We start from the raw sequence: 19,504 nt of genomic DNA on the forward strand, positions 1-19,504 counted from the left end.
ACGAGTGAGGTTATTTTCATAGTGTGGAAGGAGGAAATAAAGGACATAGAGAAAGTAAATTTATTTAATTAAAATAGTCAGGTACTTTACAGTGAGCTGGTGTAGCCAAGAGGGCAGAGTTTGTGATCAATATTGTCTTTGTGGGGCATAGTAAGTTATCCTATAGGCTTAAATGCTTTAAAAATAATGAAGTACAAGATTCGTCTTGAATACGGTATTGACAGTGCAATTGGTCCAAAGAAATAAAGCTGAACTACCATATAACAACAGGTCGTCGGTGAAAGACGGTACAATACCTTAATCGACCACCAGCGATTAAAGATCAACTGATTTTGAACTTTTAAATTGAAAACAAATCCATGAAAAATGTAGTGGAATCGTAATGCTTAAAGATTATTCAACAAACGTATATGCGTACGTTTTGTCAATGCCCCGTTAGGTATTTCCATGAGCTTTGCTACTATTACGTTTTATCGCTTAAATTATTTTTACACGGCTTTTGGTTGTCAATAAACGTAAAGCAATAAAATAACGTCTTGTGAACTACGTCGGGGAACGTTTTCACCAGTATATTTATTGTTAATGTGACAATATGTAATTTACTTTACAGTTCATAATAAAATATATTATATATTTATATACGTATATGAATAAATAAATATAGCAAAATGATTCAAATTCGCACAATGATGAACGATAGTAATTTTCAAAAAAAAAGTTATAAATAGTTATAATACAAATCAATAAAATTAAACCCACCATGTTTTATGCCATCCATTGTCAATAAAAATGGAAAATATCATGTCTTAATGGAAAAGTACATTATTAAATTATCATACCTACAATATGTCTTTCGTTATTTATTTTGACAATGTGTATTATTCAGGTGGTTAATCAGATCGTAATTGAACATTGAATATAAATAAGAAATGTTTAACAAAAAAAAAAAAAAAATAATAATAATAATAATATTATATTACATTATTTTATTTTAATTTTTTTTTTTTTAGTATAAATACAAAAGTTCAATACTTCAATTATAGTATTCTAATATTTAAATACTTTATATTATAATATACATTTGAACTATATATACTTTGAGTTTTATTTTTGTAATTTGGAGTTTTTTTATGATCAACGTTGATAGATCTCGAGAAAAATTTATTAAAATTAGGAAAAATCAATTTTTAAACACTAATATACCTCTATGATGTACTGTAGTAAATATAAAATAAAACGAATAAATTATACTTGATTGAGAATATAAATTTTATGTTTTAATTTATCTATAAAATAAGAAATACAATTTTAAATTTAGATTTAGATTTAAATAATATAATATTTATCAAGGTAATTACTTACTCATATATTAGTTATTCTATGTTTAACTTACAAAAAAGTTCATATTTTAATTTTTTTTTAGTTTTATTTGATTATCAACATAACATCGTATTGAAAAATATAATTATAAAATTATTATTTCTATTCAGTAGTTCAATTATATGAACATTTTATGTAGCTATGCACACCTAGACGTAGTCTATTGAAGTTTTCTTTGAAAAATAATTATACTCTTTATTAAGTATTTTCAAAATGTATTGTAGTATTGATTATTTATAGTGAATCGTTTTATAAAAATATGGATATACTATATTATTATTGTATCAAATTATATTTTTTCATTGTTCACAATTTTGTGTTTATCTAGAAAAGGCGCTAACTGAGTAAAATAATATGTACCTATGTACCTATTCACCTATTGAAATTTACATTGAATGTATGTCGTTTGATTAAAATGTAAACATAAAAGAAGACTGACTTATACAACACAGTGGTATTATATTAATGTATTTATTATAATATAAAAACATATATCAATATAAATATTCAAGTGTATCACACTATTAAATTATATTATTTGATAAAAATAAATTATTTATATAAATAATATAGGTACTGGGAATATTTTATTCTGAATGTATAATTACTATTATTATTAATATCATAATTCAAAAATATTTGTAAATTTATTTCATAATTATAATATATTTGATTAACATTAAATATTTTATTTCTAAGACTTTAGGTATATTATATTCTATCGATATATATAATTTAACGGAAATCCAAAGTCGTACACTAACGATACAAATTATACTTGTAGTGAAATTTACTTAACATAATGTATTTTAATTAAAATCACCGTAAAACATAATTTATGCATTATTTGTGTACAAAGTATACATGTTGAACAATATAGAGTATTAAAAAATATTGATGTAAAAGTAAGTGGCAAGACGCCAAATTAGTTGAAGTATGGTTACATACCTTTTTAAACGTTGTAGAAATATTCTAATATATTATGAGCAATTTATGCATTTATTTTCAGCCATGCATGAGTTAAAGTAGTTTGTCAGATTTTTTGTTGTTGGAATGTTTCATTTAGAATACTAGAGTTCAACTCAAATACAAACAATTTGAAATAATAAAATTTCTTATGATACTTGCTCGAAAACCATTGCGTTACAAAGGAAAAATAAACTCGGAACTATTATTTTATCGTAATAATTCACAATAATATTCTGGAACACAGTTAAATATCATACAATTTTTCTATGCTCTATGGAAGGTTTAATGTTGATCCACTACTTTGTCACTTTCACTTTCGTGAACAGTGAAGTAGACAACTTAAGTTGCCTGCAGTTCACGACTCTTCATTTGAAACTACTCTAATCATTTAAAAAGCCAAAAGTTATTATTTTCCTTAAGTTTGAAATGTAACACTATGTATAGGAATTTACGGTGATTTATTATATCATGATGAAAACGCTTCGCATCAGATAAATACCCACTGCAATACATTATTATATGATTGTCTTCGGTCATCCATCTCTTTTGAAGAATAATTTTTTAGGTGTCCAAGTCAAGAAATCAAGTGACAACTGGCTTTATGTATAATATATATATATATATATCTTAAATTGATGTATGTATTAAATTTTAAATTCCAAAATGTTAGAAAAGAAAAAAATAGGCAGAGAAATAAGTAGAGTCCGAGTGACTTGGCTATTAGTATAATATAATACGAGTAGTCAGTATCATTCCCGATAAAAAATTAAATGTAAGATACATGCAAAAAGTATCTAAGAGAGAATAATAAAATAATAGTATATATTTGTCTATAATATTTAATAATTGTTTTACATAATTAAATTACAAGCTTGAAACTGATATTTTCCGAAATATAATTCAAAATTAATTAGGTATATTGAATGTAAATTTATGTTAAAATATGTTTTTGTTAAATTAGTTGGTACAAGTTGGTTATGTAATTTATTTTAACATCTACAACTTTTATTATTAATTAATAATTAATCAATATACTTATTCAAATATTAATAATGAAGTTTTATAGATAAAAATATACAGTTTTATTTTTTGTCTGAAGTTATAATATTGTTAGTGTCAGAAGAAATATAGCCTACAATATTAAAAATCTCCGTGTAATTAATTATGTTCATAGTTTAAAAAATTTAAATTTATAAATCTATTCTTGTATTAAGAATGCAATAATTTTTATATACGTATATATATATATATGTATATAATAATAAGATCCTAAAATATTTATTAGTAGGTATGACAAATTAACACTTCGTTATTTTTAAACTTTTATATTACTGTCTCAAAATATGTCGGTCAAATTGACTTAAGCTCTTACTACCTAGGACCAAAGATTTATACTAATAGCCAATAACATTTCAATATTATAAGAAACATACAAATAAGGTTTACAAAAGTGTGTGTTTTGTTATATTATTAGCTTTTTATCAAAGATTCCGAGCCGGCGATCAGAGATTACACAAGTAAGACTACGAATTGGATCTAGTTGGGAGTTTAAGGGGTCAAAAGTAAAAATTCACATTTTTATAATGAACGGAAAAACAAAAAAAATAAATAAAAATAATAAAGAAAAACGGGAATAACACAAGACCCATTTTTGTCAAAAATTATATCTTTATTTTATTGTAACTCAAAACTATAGAAATTTGAAATATTAACAAGTGTATACATTATCATTTTTAATAAACAGTAAAGTTTGACATTTTTGTCTTTTTTTCTAAAAATTCTGAATACATGATTCAATTCAAAATCAATATAATTTTTTTATATTGAAATATGTTTACAGAAAATGAGAAAAGTCAAATTAATTTTTTACAAGCCTTTGTAGTTTTAATTTTTATGACATCACATAATAATTTTCACAAGAACTATTTTTTCTCGAACAATTACTGTTATTAAATTGTATTATAATTTTCTCCAAATTATTGTGTAATTATTTTCTAGACATGGTGAAATTTTTAAAATATTATGATTTATTTTTAGCTATTTATAGATTATTTAAATTTAAACTTTATTTTTAGTTTTTAATTTTTTTAAACACGAATAAAAATTTATTTTCTTATTAATAAAGCTTAAAAATTAAATACAAGATTTGATAATGTACAAGGCAAAAAAAATCAAAAATACATAAGTAGTTTTTTTAAGTATTGAAAATGTAATAAACGTTTTCTCATATAAGTATTTTATACTAATAATACAAATTTTTTCAAATTTAACACGTCTATTTAACTCCAATTTGATACTTGCTATAAAGCAGAATGTTATACACTTTTCCACCTTTTTAAAGTTGTGTGATTTAATTAAAATAAAAAATGAATGTTGAACTGAGCATATAAAATTTTATTTTTGATAATTAATTCAAAATAAACAATTAATAATAAGGTTAAATAACATGGATTTCATGCAAATAATATTTACAGACATGACCTTAAACATATTTAATGGTGTCTGTAGTCATTTTTTACGTTTAGAGACTCAGATATGACTCCCTTCAAACTGAATTCCTGAGTTACATAAATGTGACATTAAGTTTTCGATTATTACTTATTCTACCCGAAAAAGTAAGAAATGTTTTTTATTTATTCGGGCATAATATCAATATAAAAAAAATGAAATACGATCATTACATCTTCCATGATATAAAAAAAATATCATTGTAAACCAATGATAACCTTATTCTATATATAAACCTTATTTTCTTATTAATTTAATTACAATATTAAAATTAATTAGAATATTTTCTAAGTTTTAAAAAACTCCTAAAAATATTGACAATATTTTTTTATAAATATATACATATATATATATATATATATATATATATATATATATATATATATCACTCTATTTCAAATTTTAGTATTTTCACCATTTTGAAAGTATAAGTTTAATGAATATATGTTTTATTCATCATAATATGACATTTATAAAATAATATACCATATTATAAGTTTACAAACGCATTCGAAAAGTTCGATGAAAAATGTTTAAATATAATTTCACTAAAAATATCAAGTATTCAAAAAATTGCAATATAAAATAAGTGTTTAATGTTTTTCATAATATTTAAAAATCAGAATCTTCCATTAGGGGTTAAATAAGATTCACTCAATTTCTTAAATGTTTATTTAAATTCATTCTAGATTAGACACATTTTTCATCTAAATATTTCCGATTGATTTATTAAAATAAATATTACAATTGTTTAGAACAGTGGTGGCCAAACTTTTTTTACCTCCGGCTATAACAAAAAACTTTTTTTTACCGCGGGTCTTTTTTTACGTAAATATAAAATATTATAGTTCTTTCGTGGACCAGATATTAAATGGGCCGGAGTTGGCTCGCGGGCCGTAGTTTGACCACCACTGTTTTAGAATTTCTTACTTTTTATTTTTAACCTTAGACTTTTAGAATTCAATGTTGCAATATTTAAACGAGTATTTATTATTGAATTAAAAATTAAATGTATTTTAAAAATTCTAGAATATTAGTAAAAAATAAATAGTCTATACATTTTTATTCATATAAGTTAATATATTTTTCAGGTTTATTTAAGATGAATTTCAGTATCACTTTTCCGTTATTATTTTATTTTGTATTCCGTAAAATGTATTTCATTTCCTATTAGTTTGTAAATCGTAATGGTTATATATGATTAAAAATTAACAATAGTATAACTTAAACACACAACCATATTCTATTATGCTTAATAAATGAAAATGTTTTATAATACATAACAGTATGTTAGGTAGTTAATAATTTTCGAAATTTTAAAATAATCATTTCATTAAAGATTGTAGAGTTTTGTAAAATGAAAATCCATAGCTCTTCCCCAAAATGTTTTCATTGATACAGCAATAGCTTAATTTGTTTGACTGCAAGTTTCATATAAGTACCTACTTCAATAGTTTATGTTATTAATTTTCATAAAATATGCGAAATTTAAAAGTCCTTATCATTTTTTTCCAGTTAATAATAATTGAAGTTTTAACTACCTCGAGCATTTTAAATAAACTAAATATCATTGAACAACTTTTAACCTCGAAAATATAATAGATAGTACTTTATAAAATAATTTTTATATTTTAAATATTTAAAAAAAATCTATTATTATTATTGATAAATTTAATATAAGTAAACCGATTTATATTTTAAATTACATTGTTCTTAATATCAATATACCAGTGTGTATGTGTGAGTAAAATAAGTCCTAGAATTTCTAAATGATTATCAGACCATTAATCATTTTGTTTATTGAAATTCAAATCCGAAAAGTCTGATTTAAATCCTATACAATCAATATTTGAATTAATTAGTAAGTAATGAGTAATTTACTAATGAGTAAGAAAGAAAAAAAAAGTTTGCTTTAACTATTTTTTTAAAGAATTATTTCCTTAGAATATCTTTGTGCATACAAGGTAGCGACTATCATTAATATTAGAATATTGAATTAAATTATTGTAAAACTATTGTATATAATATAATATATAACTATAATATGGAATTAAAATAATGAATGGTGTTAAAACATTGTAGTTTATTAAGTTATATATATATATTTATAGATAGATTGTATCGAACATTGATTTTTCTAAATACTTTAATATTATAAATACTATTAAAATACTTTATTATATATAATATAAACTAATTGAATAAACATGTTTATAAAAATGATCCTTTAATCAGTTATAACAATAATTGTATTATATTAAAACGGATATATGTATAAAGTATAAATACATATATATATATATATATATGTGTGTGTGTGTTCAGTGCATAATTATAGTTTTTCTATCCATATAAATCATACTACCTATATAATAATTAAATGCCTACAGTTGTAATTATTTAAATCATTGTAAATTAATTAATATATCGTAATCAATTTATTGCCTATGTTGCTAGTATTATTAATATTATAATAATTTCTATATAAATATTTAACTTAGTCGTACCAAATTATCACCAATTTAAACCTAAAATGTTACATTTATTTTGAACTACATCCTTCGGAATCAAAATTTACCGACAGGAAAACAAAATTGTCATTGTTTCCCATTATTCACAATATTGCATAAAAAAGCTTAAGAAAATAATTCAGAAAAATCCTAAATCTCCTAATGCGATTTTAGGAGATTGCAAGTTCAATTATTCCCGTTATACTTTCGCATTGTTGAGGTTATATTTCTTATAAAAATGTGTTTTTATATTTAATATAAAATATTTTTTTAAGCATTCCCAATATATATTTATATATTTTAACTTCTTTTTACAAGTAAATTTAGATAGGTACTCATAAAAATTACAATAATTTAATAACACACTGCAAGTTAAAAATGGTAATATTATACACCTAAGACTGTCTAGTGAGCATACGGACATAACCTAATTGACTATAATTGTTTCGCTAATTTTGTTAACATTGCATGCAATGAATTGGTTGGTACCACACACATGAAATTATAATAAACGTGCATTGTTATATTATAATATAGTATGTAACACATAAAAAAATTATTATAATCTATATTACAAAACTAAATGTTGAAAGTCAACACTTTTTTTTCAATACAATTTATTTTTACTGCTACCAAACGGATGTTTTTATTTTAATACCGTACAACGCATTAATTTGTTTTATGATAATTTATTTAAAAATATGATTTACTAAATTATTATTTTTTTTAAATGTCTAAGTTGACTATTAAATTTGGAAACAGATTTCTCAGGCAAAGCAAAAAAAAATGTCTCTGAGAAATCCGTTCTTACATTTAATATAATTAAAAAATTGTATTTTTCGTTTAACTATTAAAGCGCAGTATAATGAAAAATGTTCACTTATAATAAATGATAATTATTTTTTCAACATGCGTAGTCAAAAAAAATAAAAAAACATGAGTGCCTAATTTTCAAAAAGCAGCTTCAATTGGAAACAGTTTTCTTAAGTTTTATGTAAAACTATTATTTTTACGATTTTATAGAATCACGCATAAAAGATAAATCGAAAAAAAAATGTTTTCGATCCAAATTTAATTATAGTATAATATATAATAATATATATGTACATATATTTATTTGTTGATCATTTGTTCTAAATTATTTGTGCAACAATGAAAAAAAAATGTTATCTTATTCGGATAAGATAATATGCTAATATGCAATTTAAACGATATGATCAAAATATTAGTGTATACTTCTTAATAACGGACAAATGAAAATTTAATGAAAAATATTGCTTTATTAAACTAGAAAGTAGGAGATAATGTAGATATAAAATGTTGAATGTACTTTAAATTCGTTGCCTATGAACAACAGTGCGTGATAATCGGAGTGAACATTATAAATGTTCGGTCGGTAAGAACCGACTTTGAAGTCGATAGATTGTTTTTAAAAGCTCAAAGAGAAGAAAAAAAATAATTAAAAACGAAAAATCCAACGGTACAAAACGGCGTGCCTGCATCATTCTATTATGACGTGGTTTGCTACTCGTTAATTTCAAAAATAATAATATTTATGTATACAAATACAAAAAAAAAAAAAAATTACGTATATTCCGCGCACTCGAAGAACACACGTACATTATGATCATCTTTACAATCGAGAATCACCCAACGGCTCATTCGCTTATTGTACCATTCGTTATAATACAAAATACCATGTCGTTAGAAACACTGCTGCTATACTATTGCTACAAGCGTGCATTGAAAAAAAAAATACCGTACTGCGACGTCAGTAAAACATGCACAGTCACACGTCTTACTAAATTTGCGGTACGGGAACAGAAAAAAAAAACGTTTAAATTATTCGAAAATCGATCATATTTTGCGGACGTTTTAGAGTGGGAATCGGGCAACCAATCGCGTCGTACGACGCGCACAAAAGTGACGTTTATCGGATACGCACATTAATTATTGACATGGTTTGTAATATCATTGTTATATAAAAGTGTTTAAAATACATAAACTTATACGTACAGTTGAATAGCGACTGGACGCAGCCCATGACTTTCCGTATGTGTTCCGTTTTGGGGCCGTTTGCAGATCCTTTTCAACCGGTCAAAGTGCCACCGCTCGCACGCGCGCGTCACCGGTACTGCTCTGATGGTGTTCGCTATTATATTACGCTCTTACTGCGGCCCAATATTATATTATATCGTTTCACGACAATATTATATTGTTGTTTACTGTTACCACTGCCGGTTGTCCTGCGGGCACGATGGGGCCGCGCACCGTCTCATGGCGCGGGAAAACCGCGGTTTTGGCTGCGGGGTCGGGGCAGCGGTTTTCCCGGGAGCAGGCGGGACGGACCGAAGAAATAATCGGGGAAAAAGTAATTATACTAATACGTTTGGGCTTTCGTCGCGGAACGGAGGCGGCGCGGCGGCGGAATCGCGTGGTGTTCTCTCGCGGCGTCGGGAATAGCGCGGGAAACTAACGGTGTTTTGAAAACGCCGAACGCGGTGCGCCCTGCGCGGGGAACGACTACCGTGGCCGTGGCGGTGGCGGCTGCTAAGCTCGCGCGCGCGAAAAGCAACAACAACAACGACGACGACGACGGGAGAAAAATAATAAATATAACGGCCGGTCGCGTCGACGGCGGACGAGAGCGTAGTCTGTGCGGTTACGGCGGCGGCGGCGGCCGGCTACGTCTCCGGCCGCGCTTTCGTCGATCGCGCGCGCTCGTCGATCGGACCACGTTCCGCGGCGTTCCGTCGGTGCGGTGGATGTCGAAAACGGTCCGGACGCGACCGAAACAATATTAGAAATATTATCGTATTAAAATGGCGAGATGATGACAAACAAAAAAAAAATTGATTGAGGTGATTGGCGACGCGGTTTAATGTGTTATGGTTTTGGCGACGGTCGAGTGTGGGAACACCGCAGAGACAGCGACGCGGCAGTGGTGGCAGTGGACACGTTCGATCCGGAGAACGGTGGCCGCGGTATAGATGATGGTAACGCACAAACGCAAAAACGCTCACACACGCGCGCCCGCGCGGCGAAAACCGCGATCACGCCGCCGAAAACGGCTATACGACGCCGACGCCGACGGGCCCGCACCGAGCGGCCGCCCCAACAAGTGGCCGCTGCCGTCGTCGCTCGGGAGACCGCCTCCTCCCCAAATCCGGCGACCGGTCATCCACTGGTCGGGTTCGAGTGTTACCCTCTCCGCTGGGCACTATTCGCTGGCTGTACATTCGACGTGCACCACGCTAACCCTCCGCTCGCCCCCCTCCCACACCCTTCCACATAGGGCTGCTAAGGGGTATTTTTGATTTTTATTCTCAAAGTCCATCACCGACGGCGGAGATCCCGGCATGAGCTTTCGCTCTCGGATTTTTAGTCGGACGGACGGCAACGCGATTGATCGCGGGTATGGTCGAGTGCACGTCTTATTGTTGTTTATCGTCGTTTTGTACGACCGGCACGGATAAACGTAACGGACGAACTTAAAAAATAAAAATTAATAAATGATGTTCAAACCGCATAACCGAAAACCGTCACCGAGTCGTTTACAAGGCACTTGACATCTCGTCTGCGTGTTATTTTTCACGAAACGTATAATAATTTTAATATTGAAAAATTTAAAACACGGTCTTTTTCACTTTTAACACTTTGTAAATAACTCGACAACAAAATGATCACATGATAACAGAAGCAATTTTAATGAATAATCATCGATTATACATTCTTAATTAATTAAATACATAATTGATAAACATAATATAAACATAATTTTTTTGACATATCATCATACTTAAATATTATCTGACGAAATCACGAATAAAATTCTAGATATTATGTTAATCGTTGATAACCTTGGGCTCTTCTCACATTTTACAGTTGATTCTAAATTAATTACAATAATCTAATACACACTAACTAGATAAGTAAAACTTAATCGATACACACATGATGTAACCATCAACTAAAATTAAATTGTATGATGTGATTAGGTAAAGGCCAATAAAACCAAACAATTATTTTTTTTTTTTTTTGAACCAGAACAAAATTCAAAAATATTAGTTTAAGTAAAAAGAGCCGAAATTCGTCTATCACCGACGATTTAAAAAAATACTCATATTGGATGTGTGCTGTTATTTTAGCCGGTCCCAAGATTGTCGAAGATATTAAATAAAATGATTCATATATTTTGTATTATCTATTCACACACATAATATACATTTAAAGATATATGTATGCTGTAGTTTAATTAATATCACACACGTTTGTAGTAATGATGACACGTACAACACAAAATAAATATAAATAAAAAATTATGTTATGGTTTATTAAGCTAACAACAACGGTAGTTAAAGTTTAGGATTATACAACTTCCACCGATTAAAATAATTAACAAACATATTATTATGTTTACGTCGGGTAATATTTTGAAAACTCGTCTGTTATTTTGTACTCTGATATAATAGCCCTTATGAGTCCCAAAAACGCATGCATATCGTGTAAAATAGAATACAATTTTCAATAAAATTATTCTTATAGATGAACATTTTCCAGTAATTTAACCATTCTTTTTACACGGTATTAACTCTCACCGTAGAAACCTTATTACACATAATAATATTAATACAATTATTTAGATTTCTAGAAATTAACTAATCAAGTTATCACAATTATCTAAAAAATGTCTCTAATTAAAGACAATGTTGTCAAATTTTTATATTTTCCAACGTAATCATTGACATTTTATAGGCATGGTCCTACGCTGTGTAAAACGGTCAACTTTGCCTCCCCACGTCCCACAAATAATAAATAACAATCATAATATAAATATATAAATATGGTTTTGTACTATATACTCGTATATTAATATTACCAGCTTATTAATATAAAATAATATTTATACTTCACCATCAAGAGTTCACATTATGCTTTCAAAACTGAATTTGGTACACCCTTCCTCACATTCTTAGGAATATATATATGATTATAATAATATAATATAGAGTAAACCTTTGGATTTCAGTATCGGTAACTTATTGTATACGAGTTTACAATTAGAGAGCTTTGTACCCAAATAATTTGTTCTGTTCAATATGTTCAGATATATTCAAACACTGAGGTATAAAATTTAATAAACGTCTGGGCGTTTAATCATAACAGTTATTATTCGAGTATTCATGAGTTATAACATAGATTAATACCGTTAACGGTTGTTTATCGGATAAGACAAAAACTTGATTCGAGAGTTTTGTGTATAATCTTTTAGGTTATTGGATATTCCTTTTAATAATATTCCAATTAAATTTTTCTGATAGACATTAGACGATAATCTCTAATGAATGAATTAAAAATAGTATTATGCATAAAGTTAAAATGTTTTAAAACGAGAAATATTTAATAACTAATACATATTTTTTAATTATTTAAAAATAATTCTTATCATTAACTATTATTAAATATTATAATATTATAAAATTGAAAAAAATACAAAAAATAGACATAAATTTACCTATACAACATACAATTAATGACATAAAAATGATTTGGATATACCAAAATGCTGTGTTCGGGTTTTGATTAATTAGATTGTATTAAAAAAAAAATTGTTCGAGTTATATAGATTTCGGCATTGGTCTTTTAAATGGTTTTTAAGGATATTATATGTTCCAATTAATTCAGGTATGAGGTCATGTTTACAAAAGTGTGATTATAAAATAATATTAGGTGAATGTGGGGTTTTTCATAATCCTCAACCCAACATTACATTTTTTCTGAACAATACAGCTTAAAATTAAAAATGGTTGGCAAGTATACTCGTATACCGCTCTGCTGTACGGTGGGTAACTGTGATGGATGTATTAAATTTGAATTCAATGATAAATCATTGTACAAGAAAAACGATTCTACACAACGGAGGCAGTCTTATCACTACTATATATTAGGTAAAGTGATTTATTTTACTATTAGTAATACAGTAAATTAAATTAAATTTTACTGAAAACATTGCATTTAAAAATATCATTTTTATGTCTCTACAAATAATGTTTTTAATCTATAATAAAATAAAAAGCATATCGTTATTCATGCTTAACATATTGTAGTTTTTTCCATCACATTTGAACTTAAAGCATTCTCCGGTTTCAGTACAAACTACTAATATGAATAGTATTAGTATTCATTACGAATTTTATACTTAATTTTCAATTTTTATACATTTTAACATTTAATACAATTTTAACTTTAAATTATTTTTCCAAATTTTCATAATTTCGATGAATTTTTAAAAAAATACCAGAAGTTTTTAATTTTGACCCCTTTGTACAAATTTTTTATTCAAAACCATCCTCGAAGTTGAAGCCGATATCTTTTTTCGACTGATCATTATGTTTATGTTTACAAGATAAAAACACAAAAATCATTGTTAAATCAATAGATTCATTGCTTCGTTTAGAGACTTAAACTTGATTTATTAAAATAATATAATGTCACAATTTTAAAATGATTAAATAACGTATTATTATTATCACGTAAGGAATTTATTGGGATAATATTTTTTTAAATCATTACATTTTGCATAAATCTAGTTATTTTAAAAATCTTTAGTAAAAAATTTACTTATTTTGTACTGGAAATAAACTGTGAATTTATTAATTAAAAAGGATAGTTTAACAAAAACTCGGAATGAATATGAAATAATTGATAAACATGATAAGTTGCCGGCTACCGAATGCTTAATAATGTGCAATGACGTCTACGTAACCCGCAGTATGATAAAACCAACTATCAGTGATACCTACTCATAAAATGCAAACTGAAGTCACAAGAAAAAAAAAACTTCTATTCACATAATATTATAGGCATTGGGACAAAATAAGACATACGACATACAAGTAATTAAAATTTATAAATCAAAATTGTACGTATAATTCATTATAAATTGTTTGTATAATGTAAACTTTAAAACCCATGTCGTTAATAAATAATTATAAGTCAGTAATCTATACGCTGATACTTATCTAAATAATAATAATAATTTGATAATGATTAACACCTCTTGGTTTCGTTCTAAAATAACATTTGATATAATATTGAAAAGATAAATTATTTAAATTGCGACTAGCTTCTTAATTTAAAGTTTTTGAATTAAAAATTGATTCTTATGATTAAAATAATAAAACATTATAGAAACACATCTAATTTATTACTATATTATACAGAAACGTAGATTTCCAGTTGTAAGTGTTGTTAAATCAATAGCTTTAATGGAGAGTGCATGGTCTTAAATCACTTTTTTTTCTATACTCAGACTGTAAGTTGTTTTGGTTGATAGTTTTAACTTTCAATATAGAGTTATTAAAAATTGTTATTATATTTAGTCTTTATAGAATTTTAACTATAAACATGAATTTATATGTCCAATAATTAAATAATAGATATAATATTATAATAAAACATTTTATAACGATGTAAATAATCAAATTAAATAACTATTTAAACGTAAGATATACTATTATAAAATTATAAATAAATCACAATAACTTTTTTATAAAATAGATCATGAGACTAGTTGATTGTAATATGCATAAACACTAACCAATTATATATTTATAAGCACATAAGAATATATGTTAGTATTTTTTAATTTTATTCAAATATTGGCATTTAAAAGATTTTAAAATATTTTAGCTATTAAAACTATATTATTAGTATACTTAAAAAAAAAAAATGAATTTTAATTTTGTTTTCTGATAATGACATTTAAACATTGTTCTTAATTTGAATATACCTAGTACAACATGAAGCATATTTGTGGGTTGTGACATCTTAGTAATTCATAATAATTTAATTCAATTGAATCTTCATTCCATTTATATTAAAAAAACAAGTAATTCAAAATTTAAAATGTAACTTTTTAGTTAATATTGTTCTAAAGGAACGTAATATTATGCATTTAATAGATTTTTGTGAAAATAATAAATCACTTACCTTAAGATATGCACTCTAATAAAAGATTTTAGATTATGTACATATTTTTTTTTCAATCACAAAGTTAATTTTTTTTTCACTTGAAAAAAATATAATACGATTGATCTATCAAAACAAATATACATAAGTTAAATGCAATGAATATTTAATTTTATAATATTAATTTAGTCAGAAAATATTTCTTAGTCATTACGCTACTTTTATTAAAGTTAATTAGTAGAGATAAAGTCACAAAACTATTCATTCCACACATGGGCCAAACAGTTTTATCCTTGAGATTAAAAATAAATATTAAAAAGTAATAACATCATAAAAATTGCATATAGATACATATCTCATTAGTTCATTAAAAAATAAATATATGTAGAAAAATGTACCTTTATTGCATAATGTATCAACAATGTAGCTGTACTTACTGCATTATAAAACATTATATATTTATTCTCGTAAATTATTATACATTTTTATTATTATTATTTATTACACATAGATATGTATAATTAAATATTAAGCATTATAAGTAATTTTGTTTAGAATTTTCAGTATTCATTATCATACCTACCACAAATTGTAATTATAACACATTAATTTCAATGATAAATAGTACTTTTTAAATGTAAATAATAATTATATTAAAAGAAAATAAGAACATTTTTTTTTTGTGCAAAGGATTCCTTAGGATTCGCATCACCACCATGAGCATTTTGTTCAATAAATAACTTATACAAAAGTAGGTAGTTACTAAAGTTACTTTTGTCTGTCTCACCTTATAATATATTATTATGTTCTCGCACCTCACGGAATTTCTTTGTTCTCTGTAACTTGACAAAAGATTTTTCATTTTAAATACCATTCATAACTACTATTGTAATATAATGTTGAGTGGAAATTATGGAAAAATGAAGGTGTTTTTGTTTTAGATTTCAATTTTAATTTTTTTTATATATTTTACATTCAAAAATAAATTTTTAAAATTATTGTATTTTCATATATTTATAAATAGGTTAAACATCACATTTTCAGTATTGTATTTTCATACAGTTAAAATAAATACAGTGAAAATATGATAAATATTTTTTAATTTACAATATAATATATTATTTTATATTACCAGTATTAAAAATTAAAATAATATTTAATAAATCTATTTTAAATTTTTTTTTCATTACAATAATTAAATATTCAATAATATAATGCTATTTTAAACTCTAGCAATATTTAATAAATTGTAAATTAATGTTTTTACTCACTCATTGTTTGGTGAACTTCAGACTTGATGTCATATTATATTCATTCGCAGCGAGTATAATATTAGCTTAAAGTACCTACGTTACGTTATTAACTCAATAATGACATGATCGTGATGTATTCGACTGCCTATCATCGTCACACATAATCGATTAACCTAATCGAATTGATTCCGGCGGCAACGTGACAATTTAAAACCGAGTGCATTAGGTGTGTCGACATTCGTATTCGGTATCCTTATTTAACTTACTCGTATTAGTAACTCTATATCCTAAAGGTAGTTGGCACCATTTATGTTATTAGAAAATAAAATCATCAAATTTATAGTCATAATAGTGTAGATGAAAAATGTAAGTGGGTACTATGTATAAATAAGTAATGTCTATAAATTAGTTTTATGGTTAATGTTAACCATAATTAAGAAATCAGATTTACAGATATATAAATGATAAAATAATGATAGCAATTTTAGATATTATATAATACTTTATTGTTAAGCTCTAATAATAATAATAAAAGTATAAAACATGCATTATTATGAACGATCGAAGTAACGATGAATATTGAATATCAATAATTAATATTGTTTTATGTATGAAATGCATTGCATAAATCGATTCAATGTTAAATTATTATTTCTAGATGTGTGAATGTTAATTAATTTTAATATTATAAAATGGATACGTATTATAAACCAAATAACCAAAAGCGATTTATGGATTAAACTTAGGTAAATAATATTGCGAATTAAACAGATTTTTATGATGATCTTAATCATTTTACTTTGACCAACAAAATAACACATAATGCGTTCATTATAAAAAGTAAAACTAAAAAAAACAAACAAAAAATAATAATGTGCTTATTGTTTTATATGAAAAGTTATTTAAGCACTTAAGTTGATTCTTACTTATTTTCAATTGGTAAGCGTAAAATAATACACTTTATTTAATTAATTAAAAAATATCTGGTTTCTTAGTATCCTTTACTTGATACTTTAAAATGTTAAGCATATTCAATAATTTAAAAATAGACGATAAATTATGAACTAAAGTTTCTAAAAAAAAAAATAAAGGTCAACGACGACGAAAATTTAATAAAAACTTAGAAACACACGATTATATACAAACAAGTATAACAATAGATTGTTTAAATGAATACAGTAATTATGTTTCATAAACTAACGCAGAGGGACACACTGTTGCATAATTTACTTAACTTTCGTTTACTGGTAGACAATGACGATCGTATTCCAGACACGTTTTATATGTTTGAATATAGTTTCAAAAGGATATAAAAGATCAAGGGAGAGAGAGAGAGAGAGAGAGAGAGAGTAAAAGATTTTTGACCCATTTGTGTGTACAAAATATAATATACTGATGAAATTAACTCATAATTGCATTGGAAATTAAAAAAGTCATAGACAGTAAATAAGTGTTTCTTTTAATAAAAATAATTACTATAATACTTGCTTTCCAAAAGATAAAAAAAAATAATTTTACATTAAGTAAGAGATATATAATTATTACATTATATGAATTAACACAAATATCTATTTATTAGTAATCATATACATTGCAAATGAATCAGAGAATACATTTCGATCATGTCATACTTATATGATATGCATTTTTTTTTTCTTAAAGAACTTTTGGCATCAATACTCTTTTTATGAAATGTTTTTCTAATGTTTTTAATATTATGTTTTGAATAAAAAAGGAATGAATTATAAATAATTAATGCAAGTAAAATTAGAACTCCGGAAAACATCAAAAGTCGTAAAATTAAATAAACATTGATACACGAATTTGAAGTCACAATATGCAAATTATTAGTTTAATTTATAATTAACTCTACTAAATGTAATTTAAAAAGTATTAACTGTTTAAGTCCTAAACGCAATGCAATTTAATAAATAAATAATAAAATAAAGATGAATCGTGAAACAATTTTAATAATAAATCTATGCTTAATATATTCAAAATGTTACAACGATTTTTGAATTTAATATGTATCAATTTGAATTTTACATTGATCTAGAGCTGGGATTAAATTAATATTTAGTTATGTACCACAATATTATAACCACAGTTTTATTAATTACATTTATATTTATTAAATTGAGATTTATAATGTTTTAATAATCAACATAATATATTATTCTAATTAACTATGTATTGAATATGCCAGTCTATAAGATTGAAAAATATTTATATATTATACTCGTATAAATAAAACGATTCTCACCATATATTAGAATAATATTTTAATATAAAAGCAATAATAATAAATTGTTATATTCACTGAAGAATAAAATTGTAAAATAAATTCTGTTTATAGATTTTCCTTAGTATTTTTTCTTTGCATTTCTATGAAAACCATATAAATTTTTTTTTAATTTTTATATGATATCTATACTCTACAATAATTGAAAATTTCAGTTTCCAGATAAAACTTTTGTACTTTATAAAATGTCTGAATAGCTAAACAATATTGTTTAAAAAAAATGTTTTCAAATAAAATTACTAATCTTAGATCAAATAATTTCCAGCATGCATATTAAATTCGATGAAATTATCCTTCGAATCTTTACCTTTATATAAATTAATTACAATGATGTGTTAAATTTAATTTCAATGATAGGATGAAAAACTATTCTGAGTAGAGTAAGTTAATATTTTTGATAATGTTTTATTATATAATATGTATATTGTATATTGCTATTAGCACTAATACATTTTTTTTTTTTTGTTCAGTTAGAATAAACCAATTTTTTTCTAAAACAAACCCCATTTATTATGTAACAACTTTTTAAGAGGTATTCATAAACTTACTAACTTGTAAATAAACAAAAGAAAAAAAATATATAACATAAAACATTTTAATTTCTTAAAATA

General features: G+C 25.5%; 1 protein-coding gene across 2 annotated transcripts in view; it reads right to left on the reverse strand.

Annotated features, from left to right (window-relative positions):
• Window positions 1-19,504, reverse strand: part of LOC113558469 (cell wall protein IFF6) — a 131,258-nt gene that overhangs the window by 88,969 nt on the left and 22,785 nt on the right. The window contains exon 1 of one of the 2 annotated variants that reach the window (XM_026963929.1): window positions 9,384-10,337. The exons of the other annotated variant lie outside the window; for it this stretch is intronic. Within the exon in view, the coding sequence (XP_026819730.1) occupies window positions 9,384-9,411 (28 nt within the window). The 5' untranslated portion in view covers window positions 9,412-10,337. Of the gene's footprint in view, window positions 1-9,383; window positions 10,338-19,504 lie in introns of those variants that run through there. 2 annotated transcript variants of the gene reach the window in all.

This window comes from Rhopalosiphum maidis, chromosome 3, assembly GCF_003676215.2.
Source record: "Rhopalosiphum maidis isolate BTI-1 chromosome 3, ASM367621v3, whole genome shotgun sequence".
NCBI lineage: Eukaryota > Metazoa > Arthropoda > Insecta > Hemiptera > Aphididae > Rhopalosiphum > Rhopalosiphum maidis.